General features: G+C 43.9%; 1 protein-coding gene across 1 annotated transcript in view; it reads left to right on the top strand.

Moving 5' to 3' along the window:
• The window catches only part of DNAH9 (dynein axonemal heavy chain 9), a 362,400-nt gene that overhangs the window by 313,714 nt on the left and 22,577 nt on the right, over positions 1-26,109 (top strand). Inside the window, exons 60-65 of the mRNA XM_080680625.1 lie at positions 4,187-4,380; positions 6,805-6,953; positions 19,278-19,405; positions 22,116-22,343; positions 23,906-24,097; positions 25,125-25,316. Coding sequence (XP_080536751.1) covers positions 4,187-4,380; positions 6,805-6,953; positions 19,278-19,405; positions 22,116-22,343; positions 23,906-24,097; positions 25,125-25,316 — 1,083 coding nt within the window. The remainder of the gene's footprint in view (positions 1-4,186; positions 4,381-6,804; positions 6,954-19,277; positions 19,406-22,115; positions 22,344-23,905; positions 24,098-25,124; positions 25,317-26,109) is intronic.

Consider the following 26,109-nt stretch of genomic DNA (forward strand, 5'->3'; position numbering starts at 1 on the left):
TGAAGAGACTTTGCCTATGTCCCAACATATGGTCTATCTTTGAAAATGACCCATGTGCACTTGAGAAGAATGTATATTCTGTGGCTTTGGGGTGAAATGTTCTGAAGATGTCAATTAATTCCATCTGGTCTAGTGAGTCATTTAGGATTGATGTTTCTTTGCTGATTTTTTGTTTAGAGGATTTGTCCAATGGTGATAGTGGGGTATTAAAGTCTCCTACTATGATTGTATTGCTGTCAATCTCACCCTTGATATCTTCCAGGAGTTTATTTATGTATTTGGGTGCTCCTGTATTGGGTGCATATATGTTTACCAGAGTTATTTCTTCTTGTTGGATTGCTCCCTTTAGTATTATGAAGTGGCCTTCCTTATCTCTTGTTATGTCCTTCACTTTGAGATCTAATTTGTCAGATATAAGTATTGCTACCCCAGCTTTTTTTTTCAGTTCCATTTGCCTGGAAAACCTTTTTCCATCCCTTCACCCTCAGTCTGTGTGCGTCTTTTTCTCTGAGGTGGGTTTCTTGTAGACAGCAGATATATGGGTCGTGTTTTCTTATCCAATCCGTTACCCTATGTCTTTTGATTGGGGCATTTAATCCATTTACATTTAAAGTTTTTATTGATAGGTGCTTATTTGTCGCCATTCCTATTCTTTACCCCTGTGTTCCTTCTTCGCTTCCTATTTCTTTTTTTTTTACAGCAGTCCCTTTAGCATTTCTTGCATTGCTGGTTTGGTGGTAATAAATTCCCTTAGTCCTTTTTTGTCTGTGAAGCTCCTGATTTCACCTTCAATTTTGATTGACAGCCTTGCTGGGTACAGTATTCTTGGATTCAGACCCTTCCTTTGCATGACTTTGTATATTTCATTCCATTCCCTTCTGGCCTGATGAGTTTCTGTTGAGAAATCAGTTGCTAGTCTGATGGGGGTTCCTTTGTATGTAACTTTCTGTCTCTCTCCTGCCGCTTTTAAGATTCTTACTTTCTCGTTGGTGTTTGCCAATTTAATTATAATGTACCTTGGCGTCGGTCTTTTGGGGTTCATTTTGTTTGGGACTCTGTGAGCTTCTTGGATTTGTGTGGGTTTTTTCTTCCCTATATCAGGGAAATTTTCTGTCATTATTTCTTCAAAGAGGTTTTCTATTCCTTGCTCAGCTTCCTTTCCTTCTGGAACCCCTATTATGCAGATGTTGTTTTGTTTCGTGTTGTCCCAAAGTTCCCTTAGGCTCTCCTCCTGCCTTTTCATTTTTTTTTTTCTAGAAGTTGCTCTACTTGGGTATTTTTTCCCATCTTGTCTTCTAGCTCACTGATGCGGCCCTCTGCTTCTTCTAGTCTACTCTTGATGCTTTCTATTGAGTTCTTTACAGCAGCGATGTCATTTTTCATTTCTTCTTGGTTCTTCTTCATTTCCTCTTGGTTCTTGCTCATATTGTCGAATTTGTCTTCCATTCTTTTCAGCCACCTTATGACCATTTCTCTGAATTCTTTCTCTGGAAGGTTGCTTGCCTCCATTTTGTTTACTTCCTTTTCTGGTGATGCCTGCTTTTCTTTCATATGCGGGCTGTTTCTTTGTCTCCCCATGGTCTCTCTTCTCTGGGTGTCTGGTTATGTAGTTCTCTCTCTCCTTATCCCAGGCGAAATCTGACCTTTCCGTGGTGGAGTGTAGAGCTCCTCTGAACCCGTGTGTTTGTGCCAATTGGGGAGCGTTGTTCTGGGGCTCGCAGCTGTTCCGTGGGTGCCGCAGTTGTGGATTCTCAGGCTTCCGATAAGCTCCACTTTTCGGTTCAAGATGGCGCAGACTCCGCTTCCAAGCCCGCAGCTCCGGGAGGGGACCCAGCTGCAGTGGGGGCTGCCCGGTCAGGGTTACCCGTCTAGCAGTCCCCCACCTTCTTCTGGAGTTCAGCTGTCCCCCAACTTGCCAACAAACACTCCTTGTGCGACCCTCAGCTGTTCTTTCTTTCTGCTCTGGGACAAGGCTCGGAACACATCTGTCTATTCCGCCGCCATTATTCCCTCCGTCTTCTCTCATCAAGGCCGATAAATTTAGTGAGACCCTCGAGGATATGAAAAAGGACCAACTAGAAATTAAGCATACACTGACTGAAATAAAGAATAATATACAGAGATCCAACAGCAGACTAGAGGATCGCAAGAATCAAGTCAAAGATTTGAAATACAAAGAAGCAAAAAACACCCAACCAGAAAAGCAAAAAGAAAAAAGAATTCAAAAATATGAAGATAGTGTAAGAAGCCTCCGGGGCAACTTCAAGCATACCAACATCAGAATTATGGGGGTGCCAGAAGAAGAGAGAGAGCAAGATACTAAAAACCTATTTGAAAAAATAATGACAGAAAACTTCCCCCACCTGGTGAAAGAAATAGACTTACAAGTCCAGGAAGCAGACAGAACCCCCAAAAAGAGGAATCCAAAGAGGACCACACCAAGACACATCATAATTAAAATGCCAAGTGCAGAAGACAAAGAGAGAATATTAAAAGCAGCAAGAGAAAAACAGTTAGTTACCTACAAGGGAACACCCATACGATTGTCAGCTGATTTCTCAACAAAAACTATGCAGGCCAGATGGGAGTGGCAAGAAATATTCAAAGTGATGAATAGCAAGAACCTACAACCAAGATTACTCTACCCAGCAAAGCTATCATTCAGAATTGAAGGACAGATAAAGAGCTTCACAGATAAGAAAAAGCTAAAGGAGTTCATCACCACCAAACCAGTATTATATGAAATGCTGAAAGGTATTAAGAAGAGGGAAAAAAAGAAAAAGGTAAAGATAAAAATTATGAACAACAAATACATATCTATCAAGTGAATCTAAAAATCAAGTGAATAAAAAAAAATCTGATGAACAGAATAATCTGGTGAATATAATAGAATCAGGGGCATAGAAAGGGAGTGGACTGACAATCCTCAGGGGGGAAAGGGGTGTGAGGCCGTGGGGGAAGAGACTGGACAAAAATCATACACCTATGGATGAGGATGGTGGGTGGGGGGTAAGGGCATGAGGATGTGGGAAAGGGGTGGAGGGGAGCTATGGGGGGGGGGGGGGAAGAGGAACAACTGTAATAATCTGAACAATAAAGATTTAATGAATGGAAAAAAAATAGATCCAGAGTCATAGAAGCATGGAACAGACTGTTGAATCTCAGAGGGAAGGTGGAGGTGGGTGGGTGGGAGGGAAGAGATCAACCAAGGAACTTGTATGAATATATGCATAACCCATGGACACAGACAATAAGATGGTGAGGGCCTGGGATGGGGAGTGGGGGCAGGCTAGAAGAGGTCAATGGGGGGGCGGGGGGGGAGGGAAATGGGACATATGTAATACTTCCAACAATAAAGATTTTTTTTAAATAAAAAATATTTTTTTAAAAGATATCAACTCTGTGCTCCACAAAAAAAAAGGTGGGAAGCTATGTGTTCTAGGTTAGAGAGGTTGTGTATGAAGGAGGTTGCTGACTTGGAACTGGACTTTGACAATTTGTAGAACCAGCACAGGAAAGGACTAGAATTTGGTGGAGAAAACAGGACTTGACATGGTTTTGTGACCAAGGAATTCAGTTGGGAATGAGTCTGGCACATTTCAAGGTTGGGGACAGTCGTGCTCGGACAGAATTGGGAGGGCAGTAGGCTCCCTGGTGAACTGGATGGATTGGAGGGAAGCATCAAACGAAGAGATCTGATTAACAAGTTATGCATTTGGACACAACACTTACGGAAGCTGGCGGTTCATGGAAGTTTTAGAGTTGGCATTAATACAAAGTCAATCCTTAGCAAGGAGTTGCTGGCAGAGTGAATACGGGAATGAAAGGGAGGAGTCAGACACTTAATGTGTCCAGGCTCCTTGACCAGAAAAATATGGCATCCCTCTTGTCCCTTTTCCATGCAAAACCCTGCAGGCAGGTGCTGCTCAGTCTCTGCTCTGATAATATTCCAAACATTCTCTTTGCTAAACTTTGCATATTATTGGGGCAGTTTGCTAAAGGTGAGCTGATCAAAATCCTTCCTCTTTCTTGAGTTTACCTGGAGGAAGATCCCAGGCTCCAGGAGAGAGTATAAATGAGACAGAATTATGTCTGTAATACCTTCTCGCTGCTTAACCCACAACTCAATGCAAATTTCCACTGTGAGAAACTGCATTTCAGAGCATGATTCTCTGAACTTCCCTAGGCTCTTTCAAACATGGAGGAATTCTGTAATCTGGACCGGGATATTGAGGGATCTGCCAAGAGCTGGAAGAAGTTCGTGGAATCGGAATGTCCTGAGAAGGAGAAGTTCCCGCAGGAGTGGAAGAGCAAGACGGCCCTGCAGCGCCTCTGCATGATGAGGGTCATGCGGCCGGACCGGATGACCTATGCCATGCGGTAGGGAAGGAGCCACGGGGAGGCCCAGGACAGGCACAATCTCAGTGTGACCAAACTAGCAGGGCTGAGCACAAAAGCCATGTGTGTATAGTAATAGAAGTCTTCATACCAACATCCAAAATCCCACTAGGCCTGCATTTGCCAGGTCTTTTCCTAATGTCTAAGTGGACAGTTTGGAAAGAGGTACTTATGAATATCAGCACTGAGAAGGATGCTGGCCACATCTATGGTGGCAGGAGATGGGACCAGAGACAGATGGGAGGGCCATCCTTAGCAGAACATCCCTCTCATCAGAAAGCGGGAAAGAGATGGGTGTGGCTGTTGTTAGGCTGATAGAAGGATGGTTGAAAATTGAGAAGGATTTTCTCTGATGACTTGTATTTTCTCTGAGAAGCAGGAAGCAAGATCCTTAATTGAGTTTATGGGAAGGGGGAGGTGGCAGGGTTGGAGATTGGAGGAGAGGGCAGAATGTTTGAAATAGGATCTGTGAAAAAATGAGAGAAGGACAACAAGGGAAATTCAGCCAATTTCAAGTAGCATTGAGGGCCCAGCTAGTTAAGACCCTGCATCCACAGCGGCACCAGTCCTCACCATTAGATGATTCTGCATACAACAGCCCAGGTGTAGGTTCAGAGTTACGTTGATCCAGAGCCCCAGTCATTCCAAGTTGGTGTGTTGGAATGAGTTAGGTAGAGGAAGCACAGTTTGGGCAAGAGAGTGATTAGAAGTTACAGGCCATGCAATCTTATAGAGACAGAAAGCAGATTAGTTAGTACTTGCCTGGAGCCGGAGGGTGGGAATAGCAATTACGTAAATAGGCATAAAACCTTATCGGCAGAATGAAATTGTTCTAAAACTGGTTTATGGTGAAGATTGTACAATTTAGTGACTTCATTAAAAATTATTGAATAGTACACTTAAAATGGGTGAATTTTATGATATGTCTATTATACCTCAAGAAAGTTGTTGTAAAAGAAATGAGTTACAGACCATGGACTCTACACTGGATAGGAAAGAAGTAAAGAGAATAAGGGGATGATTAAAAAACAAAACAAAACACTAGGGATGTCAAGATACTGCATTTGTCGTGGCACCAATACAAACAAAAAATAAGTGAAGGAAGGGCAAATTGCTAAAAGGACTGTAAGGATAGAAAGTTCTGGTCAGAGGGTGGGATGTTTCCATATATAGTTTCAGACATAGAAAAAGTTCCCAAGCAAGAACAAGGATGAGGGCATGCCTGTGGAATTGGGTGGCTGCATGGGGAGAAATGAAGATTGTTAAGAACCTGGAGAATTGTCCACTGGATGTTGATGTCATCCAGATAATGGAAAGTCCATGAGCCAAGTGTTCAGTGAATGAGTACAGTGAACAAAGGAGCAATAGATGACATTGACATGCAGATATGGTAGTGACACATCAGGGGAAATGAGCTGCAGTGGAGCCAGAGCAGAGAAGTAAATCATTTATAAATAACTAGAGGCCCGTTGCATGAAGATTCGTGCAAGAATAGGCCTTCCTTCCCCTGGCTTTGCTCCTGGCCACCCAGGAGCCTGCAAGTCCTCACTCCTGGCGGCCCGGGAACCTGCAAGCCTTCACTCCCTCTGTCCCCTGCCCTCCCCCTCATAGCAGGCGTCCCGCCCTGCCCTGCCTGGCCACTCCATGCCTGCATATGCAAATTAACCCGCCATCTTTGTTGGGTTAATTTGCATACTCACTCCTGATTGGCTGATGGTTGTTGTGGAGGTACAGTCGATTTGCATGTTTCTCTATTATTAGTGTAGATAGTCCTCTGAGAGCAGGACCCTGATCTTACCTCCCACTCCTGAGATACATCAGATGTAGGAGAATGAGCCCAGGTGAAAGGCTACAGGAAAAATAGTGTCCTTGAGGAAGAGTTAAAGCCAGGAGCTGGAACAGATGGCCAGTAAGTGGTTGCAGCTTCAGGGTTTTATTTAGTGTAAAATGGGACACTTTGGAAAGGAGCACAGTAAGTGGGGTAAGATGAAAAGAAACACAGGTAATGTTAGAACATGAGGGAATAGAAGACTGGAGAGCCTTAAATGGTGGGTGGAGGATCACAGGGATGTGAAGTGTGGAGGATTTAACAGCTGCAAGCTTTCGAAGGCATTGGTTCTGGCAGTCTTCTGAGGGGTGGTGGGGATGTCCAGACACCAGGCTTCACGGAGGAGTCAGTGAGGGCCTGGATGGGTGGGGATGCAGAAGAAGCCCTGATCTGAATGTGCCAGCTGGCAACTAGCCACACAGATGTTAAGTGCTGACTTTTCAAGAAGGGCTTGGAGTTGGTCCCAGCTCCGTAACTACCAAGCCCATGACCTGCAGCACATCCTTCCATTTCTATAGACCTGTTTCTCAGATGTATTTTGTGACTGATAAACGTTTATGTACTTTTTTTCCTGGAAGGCATTTTGTTGAGGAGACATTAGGAAGCAAATACGTGGTGGGAAGAGCATTAGACTTTGCAACCTCACTTGAAGAATCAGGACCAGCCTCTCCCATATTTTTCATCCTGTCTCCAGGGGTGGACCCACTGAAGGATGTGGAAAATCAAGGTGAGAAAACACCCTCTCGGGGCCAAGGATGAGCCAGCACCGTGCACTTTCACGCTTTGAATCTGTCAGGTTCTCTATCCCAGATTGAGGGCTCATTAAGCAATACCCAGTATTTGCTAAACATACAGAGATCAGGGTCCTTGCTGAACCCACACCAGGGACCATTGCTCTGGGCTCTATGAGGTATAATCCATAGTAGCAGGTTCATGAGGAGATTTTGTCCCGCCACCACCCACTCCCTTTATTGCAGCTGGAGCCATCATTCTGAAATACAGGTGCGATCCTTTCACAGGCTCCCATGGCCCTCGGAATGAAGCTCAGACTCCTTATGGGGCTTACAGGAAACTCAGTCCTCCAGTTCCTCCCTACTTCTCCAGTCTACTTTACATCATTAATGTCCTATTGCTGCTAAAACAAATTACCATAAACTTAGAGGCTTAAGATAACAGTTCTAGAGGTTGAACGGATAAATGGGTTTCCTCTTTTCCTCATAAGTCCATTATGACTCTATTGGGCCTACTCATAATCCAGGATTATCTCCCCACCTCCAAGTCTTTAATTTAATCGCACCTGCAGAGTCCCTTTGCCATATAAAGTAACATATATACAGATTCTGGGGGTTAAGACCTGGGCATCTTTGGGGGTTCATTATTCTGCCTACATTTTCCTACCCTCCTCTTTATATACTCTATACAGCACCCATTTAATATCCCAAACATTCTGTCTCCCCTCCAGCATCCCCTTCACCAGGCTAACTTCTAACTCATCCTTTACACACCAATTTCGATGTTACCACCTCCAGGAAGCCTTACTTGATTTCCAAGGTGCTAGACTCCCCTCCTGTGTGCTCCTAGAGCACCCTGCTTTTTGTGTGTCACATTGTAATTATCTAGTGACAATTGTGTCTTCCTAGGAGAATGACAGCTCCTTGGGACTAAGTGTCATCACCAGAATATCCTCAGTCCCCAGCCCATGTGATGGGCACTCAGTAAATACATATATTAAATGAAGAATCCCTAGTCAGTTTGTTTCAGTGTATAGAGCATCGGCCTACGGACTGAAGGGTCCTGGGTTCGATTCCGGTCAAGGGCATATGCCCGAGTTGTGGGCTCAACCCCCAGTAGGTGGTGTGCAGGAGGCAGCCAATCAATGATTCTCTCTCATCATTGATGTTTCTATCTCTCTCTCTCTCCCTCTGCCTTCCTCTCTGAAATCAATAAAAATATATTTAAAAATAAGTAAAAAGCCTAGTAGGTTTGTCCGGCATTATAATGATGATGGTGGTTTGTCTGTTCTTTGAGGCAGCTCAGTTGGCTTCTTCTTTTTCAACTATTTGTCATCCTTTCAAAGCATAGCTGCATCTTGGCCCTCCCGACAGAGGACCACCCCTTTCTGCCTTGTACAGGCATCTCCTCTGGCCTTTCTTTCACTGACTTCTGCATGATCTTGCTTGGTCTCCATCCTCCTCTGTCCAATTACCTGGCTTTGGCAAAATAAATTTTGTTATTTCCCTCTTGTGCTCAGAAAGAAGTTGTATCTACTGACTTTGCCTTGCACTGTCTCCTTTCCTTCTTCCCAATGTCTGTCAGAACTATGAGTTCACTCAGATTATTGTAGGCCTGCTACAAGGAGTGTTCAAAGAAATATTTTTTGTTAGTGTCTTTGCATGCACATTATCAACACTTTGCTTAAAGTCTCATTTTTGTTGTGCCTGGCCTCATTCTCATTTCTTTAAGAGTTCATTTAAAGTTGATTAGCTTGGAGCAAGTACAGATTTTTTCTTTTTAATATATTTTTATTGATTTCAGAGAGGAAGAGAGAGAAAAATAGAAATATCAATGGTGAGTGAGAATCATTGATCAGCTGCCTCTTGCACACCCCACACTGGAGCCTGCATGTGCCCTGACTGGGAATCGAACTGTGACTTCCCAGTTCAGAGGTCGATGCTCAACCACTGAGCTACACCAGCCAGGTGCAAGAACAGTTTTTGGAGTGGTTTCAAGATTGGTGGAGTGTTGCTTTTTTGTTGAGAGGGACTCATTTCTTTATGTGCCAGGGAGCAGGAGATTGAACAGAGATAAAGATTAAGAAAAGAAGAAGCAATGAAATTTAGAGAATGATGAGTGATAGGCAGAGAGAGGGTTCATCTCCCATGGAGATGGGGATGTGCAGGGATAGACATATAACAGGGATGTGCAGAAATGCAGATAAAATAGCAGTAAGTTGAAGGAATTTCTACTGACTAGCATATGTTTTCTTAAGGAAGTAGCAAGTAAAGCAAACTGCTGGGCACAAGAACAGAGGAGTTCATTAGGAATTTTAAGTAAAGAAGGAAATGAGCAATATGTAACTGACTTCTGGAGATGTGGAAAGATTACCAAACATTGAGGTGGAGAATCATGAACTTGTGATAGCACCAATTCACCAAATGTATTTTTTTCTCTTATATGTAGATTTGTCCAGGGTTGAGATTTTACAGAAACTGGGTGATTCAGTTAAGGATTTTGTAAGATCATGGTTCAAATTAAGGATTACTGGTCCAGAGTAAAATAAAAGGGAGGTAAAAGTAAAGATTAGAAAAAATAAAGAAACCAATGGATTGGACATCCCACTGAAATAAAATAATAGGTGAGGAAGGAATAAGAGAGTGAACAATCTGGAGGAAATGATAATCATGAGTAGATGTGAAAGAATGATGTTTCAGAAATGGGACAGTTCTCAGTGATAATAAGATTTCAGTGAGGCATTGGGAGTGGGTAACAGAAATGGAACAGAGTTAAGTCGTTTGAAGATGAGGAAGAATGAGGCTGGATGTTGGCTGGGTGACATAGTGACCTTAAAGTTTACCAGGATAATGGTGAAGTGTGGAAGATTTTTGAAACAAATTCCAAAGCCCTTAATAAATGTGAATCACACTGGGAAGTTGCTAGAAGGCATAGAACACAAAAATTAGTAAATAATACATTGCATGTGCATATTTATAAGGGAAAGGTGTGTGAGGGGGGAGCGGGGGTTATGAGAGTGAAGACGAAATAGCCTGTAAGTGGCAGGAGAAGGCTAGAAAATGTTCCCGTTCCTCCCAGGACATAGAACTAAGACGAGGGGCCACAAAAGTTGCAATGTCTTCAAATAAACTGGAGGTTGAGCCAGCTAGGTGGCTCAGTTGACTTATCATTGTCCCATTCAGCAAAAAGGTTGCAGGTTCAATCCCCAGCCAGGGCATACATGGGAGGCAGCCAATCGATGTCACTCTATCATCTATCTATCTATCTATCTATCTATCTATCTATCTATCTCTTTTCCTTCCTCTCACCCTTCCTCTCTCTCAAAATCAATGAGAATATCCTCTGCTGAGGATTTTTTAAAAAAACGAAAATAAATGACACTGGAGGTCTTAGATGCACACTGTGAAGATGTTAAAGATTTACAATGGGGCGCCATTTCAGGCGACCACCAAATGGAAAGTTGATAGGAGGATCCAAGATGATGGGGGAGTAAGTGAAAGTTGCACTCACCTCCTCCCAGGACCAAACCAGAATTAAAATTAAAATATAGAACAGTCATTCTGAATAACTGATTGAAGACTAGCTGAACAGAAGACTGATAATCAAGGATTTACAGAAGCCACCTTGAGAGTGATAGGAAGAGCAGAGACACGAAAAGGGCTGGCCCTACACCCACATGCTGTGGCTAAGAATCAGGAGGGATATCTCAGCTACAAAGGTCCCCCTCTGAGGAGCGTGGGGTATCAACCACACGCCAGACTCTCCAGCAGGGAGCCCCAGTGCCAGGAAGAGGAGCCCACATAACATCTGGCTGTGAAAACATAGTTTTAAAGAATAAAATGGCAATAAATACATATCTATCAATAATCACTTCAAATGAAATGGCTTAAATGCTCCAATCAGAAGACATAGGATAGCTGAATGGATAAGAAAACAAGAACCATCTACATGTTGTCTATAAGATATTCACCTCAGAACAAAAGAAACACACAGCTGAAAGTAAAGGGGTGAAAAAAAGACTTCCTGCAAATGGAAATGAAAAAAAAAGCCAGAGAAGCAATGCTTATATCAGACAAGATAGACTTTAAAACAAAGGCTGTAATAAGAGATAAAGACACCACATAATGATAAAGGGTGCAATCCAACAACTCCTATGCACACAACATAGGAGCAACAAAATATGTAAAGCAAATCTTGATGGACATAAAGGTAGAGGTCAACAGTAATACAATCACAGTAGGTGATTTTTAACACCCCATCAGTATCAATGGGTAAATCTTGCAGACAGAAAGTCATCAAGGAAATAGTGGCCTTAGACTAGACCAGATGGGTTTAATTTATATTATCAGAGCATTTTACCACAAAACAGCAGAATGTACATCATTTTCAAGTGCACATGGAATATTTTCCAGAATAGACCACATATTAGGACACAAAACAAGTTTCAATAAATTTAAGAAAATTGAAATCATATCAAGCACCTTCTCTGACCACTATGATACGAAACTAGAAATCAATTACAAGAGAAAATAACTAAAAAACACACAAACGCATGGAGGCATAATAGCATGTTACTAAACAATTAATGTGCTAGCAATAAGATCAAGGAAGAAATCAAAAGGTATCTTGAGACAAATGAAAATGAGAACATGACAAACCAAAATCTACGGGACACAGCAAAAGCAGGCCTGAGAGGGGAATTCATATCATTACAGACCCACCTCAAGAAATAAGAAATCTGGGTTGGGGGGGGGGACAATGGTAAGATATGTACACATATAATACCTTAATAAAAAAATTAATAAAATAAAATAAAACAAGAAATCTGGGAGAAACCAAGATGGCGGCATAGGTAAACATCTAAACTGCTGCCTTGCACAACAATTTTAAAGTACAACTAAAAGACAAAACGGACATCATCCAGAACCACAGGAAGGCTGGCTGAGTGGAAATTCTACAACTAGAAGGAAAGAGAAAAGCACACGGAGACTTAGAGGAACTGCAAAAGGCTGAGGTACAGAGACGCGTGTGCAGAGAGGACTGGCGGCTGAGTGCGCAGCTGGCTTCCTCAAGAAAGGGAGACGGAAGCTCCCAACTGCGCTGAACTCCAGTTCAGGGTGAGACCCTGGGGACCCAGACTCATACGGGGGGAATCTGGACTGTCAGGAAAAGAAAAAAGCACACTGAGACTCGGGGAAGCTGCGAAAGGCAGAGGTCCAGAGGCATGCGTGTGGAGAGGACTGACTGCTCAGTGTGCAGCTGGCTTTTTCAAACGGGAGGGAAACAGAAGCTCCCGACTGTGCTGAACTCCAGTTCTGGGCGAGACTCTGGGAACCCAGACTCATTTGGGAAGAAACTGGACTGTCTGGCAGCAGGCAAAACTCAAGGGAGGCTTTCTCTCAGAGGTGCTTGCAGCAATTACCAAGGGACACTGAGACCCAGAGGCCTCCTAGAGCAGGGCGGATGAGAAGCCAAGGCTGTCTGCTCCGCCCTGAGACTCTGCCCCATCCAAGCTGAGCCCAGAGGCTTTTGCAATTTTGCAAGTCTTGTCTTATAAGGGTGTCTCCAACACAGAAGTTCTCCTAGCGTAGACACAGCTGATCCTCACAGCCAATTAGCCTGGAGGTCAATTCCTCCCAGTGATACCAACAACAATCAAGACTTAACTACAACAAGGCTGTGCACACAGTCCACAAAGGGGTACACCAAGAGTGTCCACCTCAGGTAACTGGGGAGGCTGAGCCCCTGGGCCATATAGGACACCTAGCACACAAAGCTACTCTACCAACTCAGGGAAGCAGCGAAAATGTGGAGACAAAGAAACAGATCACAAACAAAAGAAATGGAGGAAAGCAAACAACTGGATATAGAGTTCAAAACCATGGTTATAAGGTTTTTCAAGAATTTTCTAGAAAAGGCCGATAAATTTAGCGAGACCCTCGAGGATATGAAAAAGGACCAACTAGAAATTAAACATACACTGACTGAAATAAAAAATATTATACAGAGACCTAACAGCAGACTAGAGGAACACAAGAATCAAGTCAAAGATTTGAAATACAAAGAAGCAAAAAGCACTCAACCGGAAAAACAAAAAGAAAAAAGAATCCAAAAATTTGAAGATAGTGTAAGGAGCCTCTGGGACAACTTCAAACGTACCAACATCAGAATTATGGGGGTGCCAGAAGAAGAGAGAGAGCAAGATACTGAAAACCTATTGGAAGAAATAATGACAGAAAACTTCCCCCACCTGGTGAAAGAAATAGACTTACAAGTCCAGGAAGCACACAGAACGCCAAAAAAAAAAGGAATCCAAAGAGGATCACACCAAGACACATCATAATTAAAATGCCAAGAGCAAAAGACAAAGAGAGAATATTAAAAGCTGCAAGAGAAAAACAGTTAATTACCTACAAGGGAGCACCCATACGATTGTCAGCTGATTTCTCAACAGAAACTATGCAGGCCAGATGGGAGTGGCAAGAAATATTCAAAGTGATGAATAGCAAGAACCTACAACCAAGATTACTCTACCCAGCAAAGTTATTCAGAATTGAAGGTCTGATAAAGAGCTTCACAAATAAGAAAAAGCTAAAGGAGTTCATCACCACCAAACCAGTATTATATGAAATGCTGAAAGATATTCTTTAAGAAGAGGAAGAACAAGAAAAAGGTAAAGATAAAAATTATGAACAACAAATACATATCTATCAACAAGTGAATCTAAAAATCAAGTGAATAAAAAATCTGAGGAACAGAATAAAGTGGTGAATATAATAGAATCAGGGGCATAGAAATGGAGTGGACTGACAATTCTCAGGGGGAAAGGGGTGTGGGGAGTGCAGGAAGAGACTGGACAAAAATTGTAGACCTATGGATGAGGATAGTGTGGGGGAGGTAAGGGCAGAGGGTGGGGTGGGAACCGGGTGGAGGGAAGCTATGGGGGGGGGGGGGAAAGAGGAACAATTGTAATAATCTGAACAATAAAAATTTATTAAATTTAAAAAAAAGAAACAAGAAATCTCAAATAAACAATCTAACCTTACACCTACAGGAACTATAAAAGGAACACCAAACAAAGCCCAAAGTGAGTAGAAGAAAGGAAATAAAGATCAGAGAGGAAATAAATAAAGTAGTCTAAAAAATTTTTAAACGATCAATGAAACCAAGAGCTTGTTTTTTAAAAGAAAAGCAAAGATTGATAAACTTTTAATCAGATTCATCATGAATCAAAGAGAGAGAACTCCCCCCCCAAAAAAAAAGAAATAGGAGAAGTAACAACTGACACCACAGAAATAACAAAAGAAATAGGAGAAGTAACAACTGACACCACAGAAATAACAAAGGATTATAAGAAAATATTATGAACAACTATATGCTAACAAATTGGACAATCTAGAAGAAATGAATAAATTCCTAGAAATATACAATCTCCCAAAACTGAATCAAGAATAAACAGAAAATCTGAACAGACAGATTACAACTAATCAAATTAAAGTGATAATTTAAAAAAACTACCAACAAACAAAATTACTGGACTGGGTGGATTGACAGGTGATTTTACTAAACATTCAAAGAAGAACTAATGCCTATCCTACTCAAACTTTTCCCAAAAATTCAAGAAAAGGGAAGATTTCCAAGCTCATTTTACAAGGCCAGCATTATCCTAATTCCTAAACCAGGTAAAGACACTACAAAGAAAGAAAATTATATGCCAATATCTGTCCTGAATATAGATGCAATACATTAAATAGATCACACAGATGATTAAGTGGGATTTATTCTGGGATGCAAGGTTGGTACAATATTTGCAAATCAATAAATGTGATACACCACATAAACAAAACAAAGGATAAAAATCATATGGTCATATCAATAGATGCAGGAAAAGCACTTGACAAAATCCAGTACCCATTTATGATAAAAACTCTCAGCAAAATGGGGATAGAAGGAATATACCTAACATAATAAAGACCATATCTGACAAACCCACAGCTGACATCATACTCAATGGGAAAAAATGAAAAAGTTATCCTTAAGACAGGTATGTCCACTTTCACCATGCTTATTCAACAAAGTTCTGCAACACCTTGCCACAGCAATCAGACAAGAAGAAATAAAAGGCATCCAAATTGGAGGGGAAGAAGTAAAACTGTCATTATTTGCAGATGACATGATACTGTATATATAAAATAGCTAGGAATAAATTTAACCAAAGATATAAAAGACCTGTACTCAGAAAATTATAAGACACTGAAGAAAGAAATTGAAGAAGGTATAAATAAATAGAAGCATATACTGTACTCATGGATAAGAAGAATTAACATTTTTAAAATGTCCATACTATCCAAAGCAATCTATATAGATTCAATGCAATTGCTATTTTTAAAAACAATAGTGTATTTCACAGCACTAACACAATAATCTAAAAGTGTATATGGAATCATAAAAGACCCCAAATAGCTACAGCATTCTTGAGAAAAAAAGAAGGAAGTTGGAGGTATCACACTACCAGATATCAAACTATAGTACTAGGCTATAGTAATCAAAACAACATGTCACTGGCATAAAAAACAGACATATAGATCAATAGAATAGAGAACCTCAAAATAAACCCACACCTATATGGTCAATTAATATGTGACAAAGGAGGCAAGAATATACAATGGGATAAAGATAGTCTTTTCAATAAGTGGTGTTGGGAAAATTAGACAGATACATGCAAAAAATTAAAATTAGACCATCTTCTTACACCATATACAAGAATAAGCTCAAAATGGATTAAAGACTTTAAATGTAAGACTTGAAACCATAAAACTCCTAAAAGAAAACATAGGCAGTAAATCTCTGACTTTCTCTTAGTAATATTTTTTATTATATATCTTCTTGGGAAAGGGAAACAAAAGAAAAAATAAACAAATGGGACTACATCAAACTAAAAAGTATTTGCACCACAAAGGAAACCGTTAACAAAATGAAAAGACAACCCACTGACTGGGAGAATATATTTATCAATGATATATGTGATAAGGGGTTACTATCCAAAATTTATAAAGAACTTATAAAACTCAACACCAAAAAAACAAACAATCTAATTTAAAAAAATGGGCAAAGAATCTAAATAGACACTTCTCCAAAGAAGACATACAGATGGCCAATAGACATATGAAAAGATGCTCAATGTCACTAATCATCAGAGAAATGCAAATTAAAATCACAATAAGATATCACCTCACACTTGTCAGAATGGCTACCATCAATAAATCAACAAACAATAAGTGTTGATGAGAATGTGGGGAAAAGGGAACCCTTTTGCACTGTTGGTTGGAATACAGATTGGTGCAGCCACTGTGGAGGGTCCTCAAAAAATTAAAAATGCAACTCTCTTATGACCCAATAATTTCTCTTCTGAGTGTATATCTGAAGAAACCCAAACACTAATTCAAAAGAATATATACACCCCTATGTTCATTGCAGCATTATTTACAATAACCAAGACCTGGAAGTAACCCAAGTGCCCATCAACAGAGGAGTGGATAAAAAAGCTCTAGTCCATATAACAATAGAATATTACTCAGCAAAAAAAAAAAAATTAAATATTACCATTTGTGACAGCATGGATGGACCTAGAGTGTATTATCCTGAGTGAAATAAGGCAGTCAGAGAAAGACAAATACCATATGGTTTTACTTATGTGTAGAATCTAAAGAACAAGATTAACAAACAAGCAAAACAGAAATAGACTCATAGATACAGACAACAAACTGATGATTTCCCAGAGGGGAAGCATGTTGGGGGACTGGGTGAAAAGGTAAAGGGATTAAGAAGTACAGATCGTTAGTTACCAAATAGTCATGGGATGTAAAGTACAGTTTAGGAAATCTATACTAATAAAAGTGTAATATGCTAATTAGACCAGATGTCTTCCGGACAACCTTCCGGACGTCCTTCCTGAAAAAGCCTGGCCTGGGTGAAGCCACCCGTGATCCCAGGTGCCTGTGGCCGACCCAGGTCCCAGGTGCCTGCAGTGGACCAGAGGGAGGGAAGCTTGGGTCTCGGGGGCCTGCGGCCGGCCGGAGGAGGGAAGCCTGGGTCCTGGGTGCAGGGGCCAAGGCAGAGGTGGTTAGGGGCCATCAGGCCAGCAGGGGAGCAGTTAGGGGCGATCAGGCAGGCAGGGGAGCAGTTAGGGGCAATCAGGCAGGCAGGCAGAAGTTGTTAGGGGCAATCAGGCAGGCAGACGTGGTTAGGGGCAATCAGGCAGGCAGGCAGAGAGGTTAGGGGAGATCAGGCAGGCAGGCAGGCAAACGGTTAGGAGCCAGCAGTCCAGGATTGTGAGAGGGATGTCCAAGGGGTCCCAGATTGGAGAGGGTGCAGGCTGGGCTGAGGGACCTCCTCCCCGCTTCCCCATGCATGAATTTCATGCACTGGGCCTCTAGTATAGTTAATAATATTGTAATAAATATGTATGGTGCCAGATGGTACTGGAAAAACCGGGGGGAATACCTTTTAAAGTACAGATTGTCTAATAAAACAAATTTAAAGGGAGAGAGATGTTAAAGGCACTGAAGGTCAGGGCATGGAAGCCATAGCATAAAACAATATGAAGGTGAACCCCCAAGAGAACGTACCTAGCTAGAGGGGCTTGCTGATGGCCCGGAAAGGTATTTCAAGAGCCTCAAAGTTGCAGATGGAAGGTCTCTGCAAGGTTGCCTTGGCACATTGCGAGGCTTGAGTGTGGTGCAGTCACATTTAGCTGAATGTTCAGGCCAAATCCCTTCAAATTCCCCTGCCCGCCCCCCCCCCCCCCACCACCACCACCACCACCCCGACCACCATCATCTCCAAGATCCATTTCTTTCTCTTCAGCCGAGTGTCATGCCTCCAGCTTAGAGTAATGCGAACCGACCCCAGCTGGCCTCAGCAGTGCTGGACTTTGTCCCCAACAGCCCCTCCGGTCTGTACTTTTCAAACTAATCTTTTTTAAGCCCCTCTTTTCCCATATCCTTCCCTTTCTAATAAAGAAAAGAAATGGGCTCTTTTGTAAGTGGAAATGTCAGCAAGGCTATCTCGTAATCCAGGCACCTTTCATCCTGGTATTTTCTCTGAACAGGTTGTTTGTATCCCTGGTTCTAAATCTGACATCAAATCCATTGCCAGCAGGACTTACAGTCTAAAAGGGTATTTCCTGGGTTTACCGGAGCTGAATCTATAACTATTTCTCACCACAAAAAGTCCTCATCCTGCTCTGCCTCACCAGCTGAAGGAGAGTCTACACATTTTTTAGTATATAAAAGTAATGTCCAATATTGAGTTTTCTTTAAATTTTCTAGCACAAGTATATTTTGCATATTCAATTTTCATTCCTCTAAACCAAAAACAAATTAAGTGCAGATTTTATTGTTTTTCTTTTTTAAAATTTCCTGCCTTTCCTCTTGTGTACTTTACCTTCTTGAAAAATTACTTAATGATTTACTCATGGTATTATACATTTTTATGATTCTTTTGCCTAAAATATATTATGTAATTTCTCTAAAATTTATAGTATTGGGCTAATAGCTGATGTCCCAGTAAAACTGGTCCATCCTATTAGGACATTTCTTTACATCGTTTTTCTTGGGCTGGAGAACACAAGTCCTGAGCATGGCCTTGCCTCCGTGACATGGTTGTGATGTTTGTGTTGATGTAGCTGTTCCCTTATTCCATTCCTAACACCAGCAACATCCAACAGGTACATCCACCACAACATCCGCCTATGCAGAAAAGCCCCTTCAAGTCTTACCTCCTTAACTCATGCAAAATGATGATATAAAACTTCTTTGTGTGGGGATTAGTAGGGAAGGCAGTTACACAGCATAAAGTATGGTAAGCCAGAATGACCTGACTTCTGCCCCTGCTGGCCACACATCCCAGTAAAATTCCAGGGAAATATATATTCAGAGGACAAAGCAGGTTAGACAGAGCCACCCACATGCTTGCTACCCTTTGAGCCTTCTCACATCAGCACTCTCCAGGCGGTGGACCAAGGCCCGACCTTCTAATGCAGGCTGGGGAGAAGAGCACCCGCACTGCCATCCATTCTCGGGGGTTCAGTGAGGAGGTGGGGGATGCATTTGGCTGACATGCTTCCTTCTATCTGGGAACAGAAAGCTGGAGGGCATAGCCCTCCGTGAAGGAAAGGGTCAGCCTCTGAGGCTCAGGGCATGGGTCCTGGCACACCTGAGTGTGGGGAGTGATGTGGAGGTGTGGCTCCCTGGTGAACATGACACAGCATGGATCATCAGACACAGAGATGGTAATGACAACTCCACACTCCTCCTAGGTAAAAAACTCGGATACACCTTCAACAATCGGAACTTTCACAACATATCTTTGGGGCAAGGACAGGAGGTGGTGGCTGAGGCCGCACTGGATCTTGCTGCGAAGAAAGGTCACTGGGTCATTTTGCAGGTATGTGCCCTCTGATCAGGGTCCTTCTTAACCCCTACCTGTCTGGACCTCACATCACAGTCTCTGGGCATCTCTTTCCTCTCTTCTCCTCACCCACCTTTCCTTCCACACCCGTGCCCCCTTCACTCACTTCCTAATCGTCTCTCCACTTCTTCTCTCTCCTGTGTGCTCTTCCTCATCCCATGCCCAGTCATTTTTCTCCGATAACTGTTCTCCGTGTTTCCATCCACTGTTGCCACTGTCTGGTTGCCATTTCTCTGCTCACAAAAGGAAGCCGGTCCCCACCTCCATGTACTTGGTTGAAGGCCGTGCAGGGATTTTTGTGGCTGCTGAGCTCCTGGGCATTCCATGGAACTTCCTTGATGTCTTTTTCTGTCGTGTTGTATGTTACACAAATGACCAGAACATTACATGTGTAACTAGAACTTAGCCTCCTCGTTGAGAGTTCATTTAAGGCTTGGAAACCTGGACCCACTACTGGTAATTGCTCTAAACTCTGACAAGAAATAAGACTGCGCTCTCCTCTCACAGCCTGGCCTCTTACTCCTTTCTTATGCAGCTCATATGGATGCTGGGGCTGGGGCCACGCCAGGGCCTCACTCCTCTTTTCCTCCTGTAACAACCTACAGCCACCTCTATTGGCGCGCCCCTGGCTACATTGCGATAATTCAATGTATGGGTATGTCCTTCCCTATATTTCTTGAGGGAAAGATGTTTCTTATTTACCTTTTAGCCCCCAGCACATTACTGTGAACATAGTAGACACTCAACAAAAGCACTCAATGAAGAAATCAATGAAAGAAAAAATAAACGAAAAGGCCAGGCACTCTCATCCTGCCTTGGCTTCGCCTGCCAAGAACTTCCCATCTCCTCACCATTCACTGCCCTGCATCCTGCTGCTGGGTCTTCATCCTCAAGGATCCTGTTATTTATCCAAAGCCCAGCAACTGCGGGGCCAGCCATTCTCTGGGACTCTTTCTCTAGAAACAGTGGGCTTCCCAGGGGGAAGATGCCAGCAGCTGCTCCCTCCCACATGGGCCAGCCTGGTGCTGGGAAAGGGTGATCTCCCAGCCTCTCGGGCTCATCTGCTGAAGAGACACCCTCCCAGGCCCTGGTGCCCTGGGAACCCAGCCCTCAGCCAACGAACAGGGAGTTTCCTCCCTAGAACCCACCGGCTGCCCAGGCCCCATATCTTGTGCCAATGTGCTTTCCGAGAGCTAAGGTTAAACTCCGCAGTCAGAGCTCCTGAAGAAGGAACACTCCCTGGTCACTGGCTCTTCCTGGCTGACTGAACCCTTGCTCTCTGGGCAGCCGCTAATGTTTCCACTCCAAAAGAGAGGTTATAAATGAAATTTTAATTGAACATATTTCCAGGTCACCAACCTTTCTAATCTATTACCTTTGGTTATTTGCAGCAACTCTGTGAAATACGTGAAATAAATATTATTGTTAGTTCATTTTTTTTTTTGAAGAGACAGCAAGAGACCAGATTGCTGTGGCCCAAGTACTGAGCTCAGTGCCACCTGTCCACTGCGGCTGTGTGAGCAGGCTTCCAAGTATCTGCCGAGGAGCTTGGATTAGCCATCATAGTGAAACCTACTGCGATGAAGCAAAGTCACTGTTTTTACAAAGTGGAAGGTGCTGCATTCTGCAAGTAGAACTAAGAAATAAATGTAGGTTTAGAGCAGACAGATAGGACTCACAGTGGGAGGAGGCGAGGCGCACAAAGACATAACAGAGGAGCTCGGGCTGGGAGTAGGGAGCCCTGTGAGCAGCAGTGACAGGTAGGAAGGTGAGTTTGGCAACAATTAGCAGAGCAGTTTGGAGAGAGGGAGAAGGAGTCAGGAAAGCTAGCTAGGAGGAGTTTAAATCATTGCTTTTCACATTTTATCAGACCTACAGATTGCTGGAGGATCTTATTAAAATGTACTGATGCAGTAAGTGTGGGTGGGGCCTCAGCCTCTGCATGTCTAACTTGCCCCCTCAGTAATGCCCACATTGCTGGTCCGTGGGCCTCACTTTAGAGCAGGGGTGGGAAACCATTTTTCTGCCAAAGGGCCATGTGGATATTTATAACATCATTCTCAGGCCATACAGAATTATCACCTTAAGAATTAGGCTGCTATATTTGGTCAGACATTTAATTAACTCACCCCTAATGCCTTGGCAGGGCCAGACCAAGTGATTTTGTGAGCCTTCTATAGCCTACGGGCAGACACTTTCCACCCCTGCTTTAGGGCATCAGGAGTTCAGTGATCCAGGAGTCAGATAGCAGGGATCTAGACTTGTAACTTAGTCATGTGTTAGACTCTTGAAGGGTGGCCCTGACCAGCAGCATCAGCATCACCTGGGAACTTGTTAGAGATGCAAATCCTTGGGCCCCACACTGGACCTACTGAATTGGAAATGGGGGAAAGGGGCAAGCGGGGAGGAGAAGTGTCCAAGAATCTTTGTTTCAACAATCCCTCCAGGGGGTTCTGATGCTGAGTCCAGTTTGAGAACACTGCGCTAGAGAGACAGGATATCAAGGGCAAGGGTTCAATTGCAGGATGTCAGGAGGTCCCCAGAACTGGGAATGCCAAAACTCATACTACAGGTGATGTATTTGAAACTAAGGTCAGGTCCCTCCTCTAGCTGCCTTCCTATAACTGTTTACTGCTAACAGAACTAAGCAAATGCCTATGTTTGGGGGTTCCATCCTTCCCACCAGAACATCCACCTGGTTGCCAAGTGGCTTAGCATGCTGGAAAAGAAGCTGGAGGAGCTCAGTGCAAGCAGCCACCCGGAGTTCAGGGTCTTCATCAGTGCAGAGCCTGCGCCCGCCCCCGAGGGCCACATCATCCCCCAGGGCATCCTGGAGAACTCCATCAAAATCACCAATGAGCCTCCCACCGGCATGCATGCCAACCTGCACAAGGCCCTGGACAACTTCACTCAGGTATGGCCCTGGGAGGGAGGGGAGATGAGCACCCATCTCACAAAGAGCCAATTTATATGGGTGGGAGAAGAGCATGCAGCTGGGGGTGGGGTCAGGGACTGGCTGGGCTATGGAGCAATGCCCAATGTGGGCAAAATGTGCTCCCTTTGAGATTGACCTCCACCCTGTACCTACACAGTAAAATCTAGCTCTCAATTCGCAGGTACACCTGGGCAGACCAAGCTTGGGGTCTTTCTTTGGCAAGAGGTTTGGGGGAACTTTTGCAAGTGCATATGTTAGCTAAATATTCCAAGATAGAAAAGGGCAGGTTGCTGTAAACCTAACTGATGTGATATATGGGTCACACCCTTGTTGCTAAGCATGGTTGACAGGTTCAGATGAGAACAGTTGACCTCTGCATGCATCTTGAGTATCAAGGCTTCAAATAACCCTGTGTCAGGTAGTGGGATCTAGACTTGGACTGTAATCATGTGTTAGACTCCTAAAGTGTGACCTACAGAACAGCAGCATCAACTTGTTATAAATGCAAATTCTCAGGCCCCGGCCTAGGCCTACTGCATCAGAAACTCTGGGTGGGGCCCAGGAATCTGTGTTCTAACAAGCTCTCCAGGGACTCTATTGCACAACTTTGAGAACACTGTGTTACAATGGGATTAAGAATATCTAGGCAAAGTTTCAAATGCAGGCTACTATGGTACTGGAATTTGCGTTACTAGGAATTCTAAGACTCGTGTTGTGAAGTGTTTATTAAAAGTCGAGGCCGACCCCATGGGTGGCTCACTCCATATAAAAAGTAGCCCTTGCAAAGTCTACTGCTCAGTTCCACTGCCTCCCCCTCTGGACTGTCTCCCGCGTCTCTGTCCTTCCGTCTGCCCCTCCCTTCATCCTCTCTTCAGGAGCCACGTCTTTTCCGCCTGCTGTACGCTCTGCAGCTAGGACCCCTGGGCGCTCTTGTTGCTGCAGCCAGTGGCCCATTCCCCTGCTCAGGGGGTGTGGTGCGGTGAGGATGGGGGCTGCGATTCCCACCCTCCCACCATGCAGCAGCTTCCCCCGGCAGTGAGCCAGGGGTCCCTCAGCCACACAGGCAGCAATCACACCTACAGAGGCTCCGTGATGGGTAAGAAAAGCAAGGCAGGGAGGGGAGAAATAAGAGATGATGCCGTGTGCACCCCCACCCACACCCCACACCCCAGCTCAGAGTGATGTGAATATGACAGATGGGACGCTTCCATGGCCACTACCCTGTTTTCCATGAGCGATGCTTGAGAACTTAATCAGCACATCCATATGCTCAAACTTGCACCATAAACCAAACCCGCCTGTAACCTGAATGTAAACCTTAACTCAGACTCTAAAGGAAAGCCCAGCCCTCAGCAGGGTCCCCTCAAACCCTGAGCCCAGGCCTAGCCACAATGCAATCTGTAGTCCCGACTGTATGGGGCTCAGACTCTAACCAGGACATGCGGGAGCTTTATCCAAGGCAAGGCCAGGCACGCAGGCCCACACCCCGCCCTGCAGAGCAGCACCTGGGAGCTAACAGGGAAGCGCCCCTTTTCTTTCAGGACACCCTGGAGATGTGCTCCCGGGACACGGAGTTCAAGAGCATCCTCTTTGCTCTCTGTTACTTTCACGCGGTGGTGGCGGAAAGACGAAAGTTCGGGCCACAGGGATGGAATCGCTCCTACCCCTTCAACACTGGGGACCTCACCATCTCTGTGCACGTGCTCTACAACTTCCTGGAGGCCAACGCCAAGGTACAGGTTCGGGCCAGCTCCAGCGAGGGCATCCTCGCACGCACGCGAGGTGTGAGGGAGTGCGAGCTTAGCCATGGGGCTACCCCCAGGACCAGCGTGAGGCTGAGAAACCAAACCTGGGCTCATGCCTGGTGTGAGTCAGTCCTGTGAGTGTCTGTCCCAGGGCCCGGACCACCTGTGTGCTCACAGCTTTGCAGGGAACTGTAGGTTAGCAAGAAGAGGCCCCACACTCACCTGATACAAATTCCCAAATTAATTAGCCAGAGACGCAGAATTCTCTGTCTCACCAAAGTTGAAGAAGAAGCCAAACTCTTATTACACCTTGTCTCCTTCATTCTCTGTCTGATATTCCTATTGCAAAGAAAACGTACACCAACAATCCATGCTCTACCATTTAAGGGAATGTTCACACCAGCGAGGCTCTTCTGGTTCAGAGACCAAGCTGAGCATCAACAAGGCCTCCTCCTTCCTGGTGGAAAGGAACCAGGCCCAGATGCCCTGAGCCATCCTCTGCCTTCAGCTCCAGAACCCAGGAGGCCCACCCCCACAACTCCATCTTCAGTTGTTGCACTTGGACAAGGCTTTCCCCAGAAAGGGGTGGGGACAGGCTTCTTCCTTAACTTCAACAGCAGTGAACTTGCCTGCTACAGTTCATTCACTTTGGCCTTTCAAAGGAGACAGTTAATTAATATGCTAATTAATGGCAGGAAATTAGAAAAGTGTCCTGGTCCTTATTTTCTTCCATTTGACATTGCCTCTTGAATGACTGAAAGAGGGAAGGTATATATATGAGGGGGTTGGCACCTTATCTCTGCTCACCTGTCGGTGTAATTTGTCAAGCATTTAATGAACTCCCACATGTACCTGACTCTGCTAGGCACTGGAGTACACAGGTGAATAAAACACTGCTCCTAATCTCAAGGCGCATCCTGCCTTGTGGCTCCTGCTCTGCCCACCGGAGGCCGGCCCTATGCCTGTGCGGAGACCGTTCTCGCTTCCCCTTGTCTCTCTTCCCCTTGTCTCTCAGGTCCCCTATGATGACTTGCGTTACCTCTTCGGAGAGATCATGTATGGAGGCCATATCACCGATGACTGGGACAGGAGACTCTGCAGGACGTATCTGGAAGAATTCATTAAACCAGAAATGCTTGAAGGAGAGCTGACTCTGGCCCCAGGGTTCCCACTCCCAGGCAACATGGACTACAATGGTTACCATGAGGTGAGTCTTGCACTCTCCCCATGACACCGTAATGTCGCCCACACGGTGGGACCTGGGTCTTCCTTCAGTGCTGCCCTGCGTGGCTGAGGGATGCTCGCAGCACCAGGAAAGAATGGCTTAAAGAGCCCAGATTATGCTAAGTTGGTGGTCAGCCCCATGTTGGCGCTGTTCAAGTTGAGAGCTATAAGATTTCTAGCCTCAAATTCATGATACAGTTGAGCCTTTGGCGATCTTTCTATTCTTGATATTTGATTCAATGATTCTATTTGTTGCTCTTTTCTACAAATAACATCTGGGGCATTCCTTTGATTGTTTTCGTTCAGGATATTGGCAAAGCTATTAGGAGCAAAATTTCAGGTAAGAACTTAGCTAACTTTTGCTAAGGTTTATAGCAGTGATTCCAAATCTCTTCAAAGGGACATGATGTTGGAGGAGGTCACTCACCCCTCCTACTCTTTGTTGGTTGCTATGAACACAGGCCCACAGGCCCATATACTGGTACATATACCAGGAAAAACATTCAAACGAAGTTTTTTCATACTATTACTTTGGGTTTTTATTTTACTATTACTGCAGCTATTTTTAAGGTGCTCGTATTTGCCTATTTAGCCTGCCATGGAAAATATACGAAAAGATCATATTTTTAAAAAACTATTTTTATTGCTTGACTTTTGAAGGTGCTTAAAAGAACTTTGAATACCAAACTTAGGGGAATACTGGTCATAAAAACATTAACAATAAGCTTTAATTTTTTTAATTCATAAAATTTAAGAAGGTAAGTCATAAAAGTCAT

This window comes from Plecotus auritus (assembly GCF_963455305.1).
Source record: "Plecotus auritus genome assembly, chromosome: 7".
Lineage (NCBI taxonomy): Eukaryota > Metazoa > Chordata > Mammalia > Chiroptera > Vespertilionidae > Plecotus > Plecotus auritus.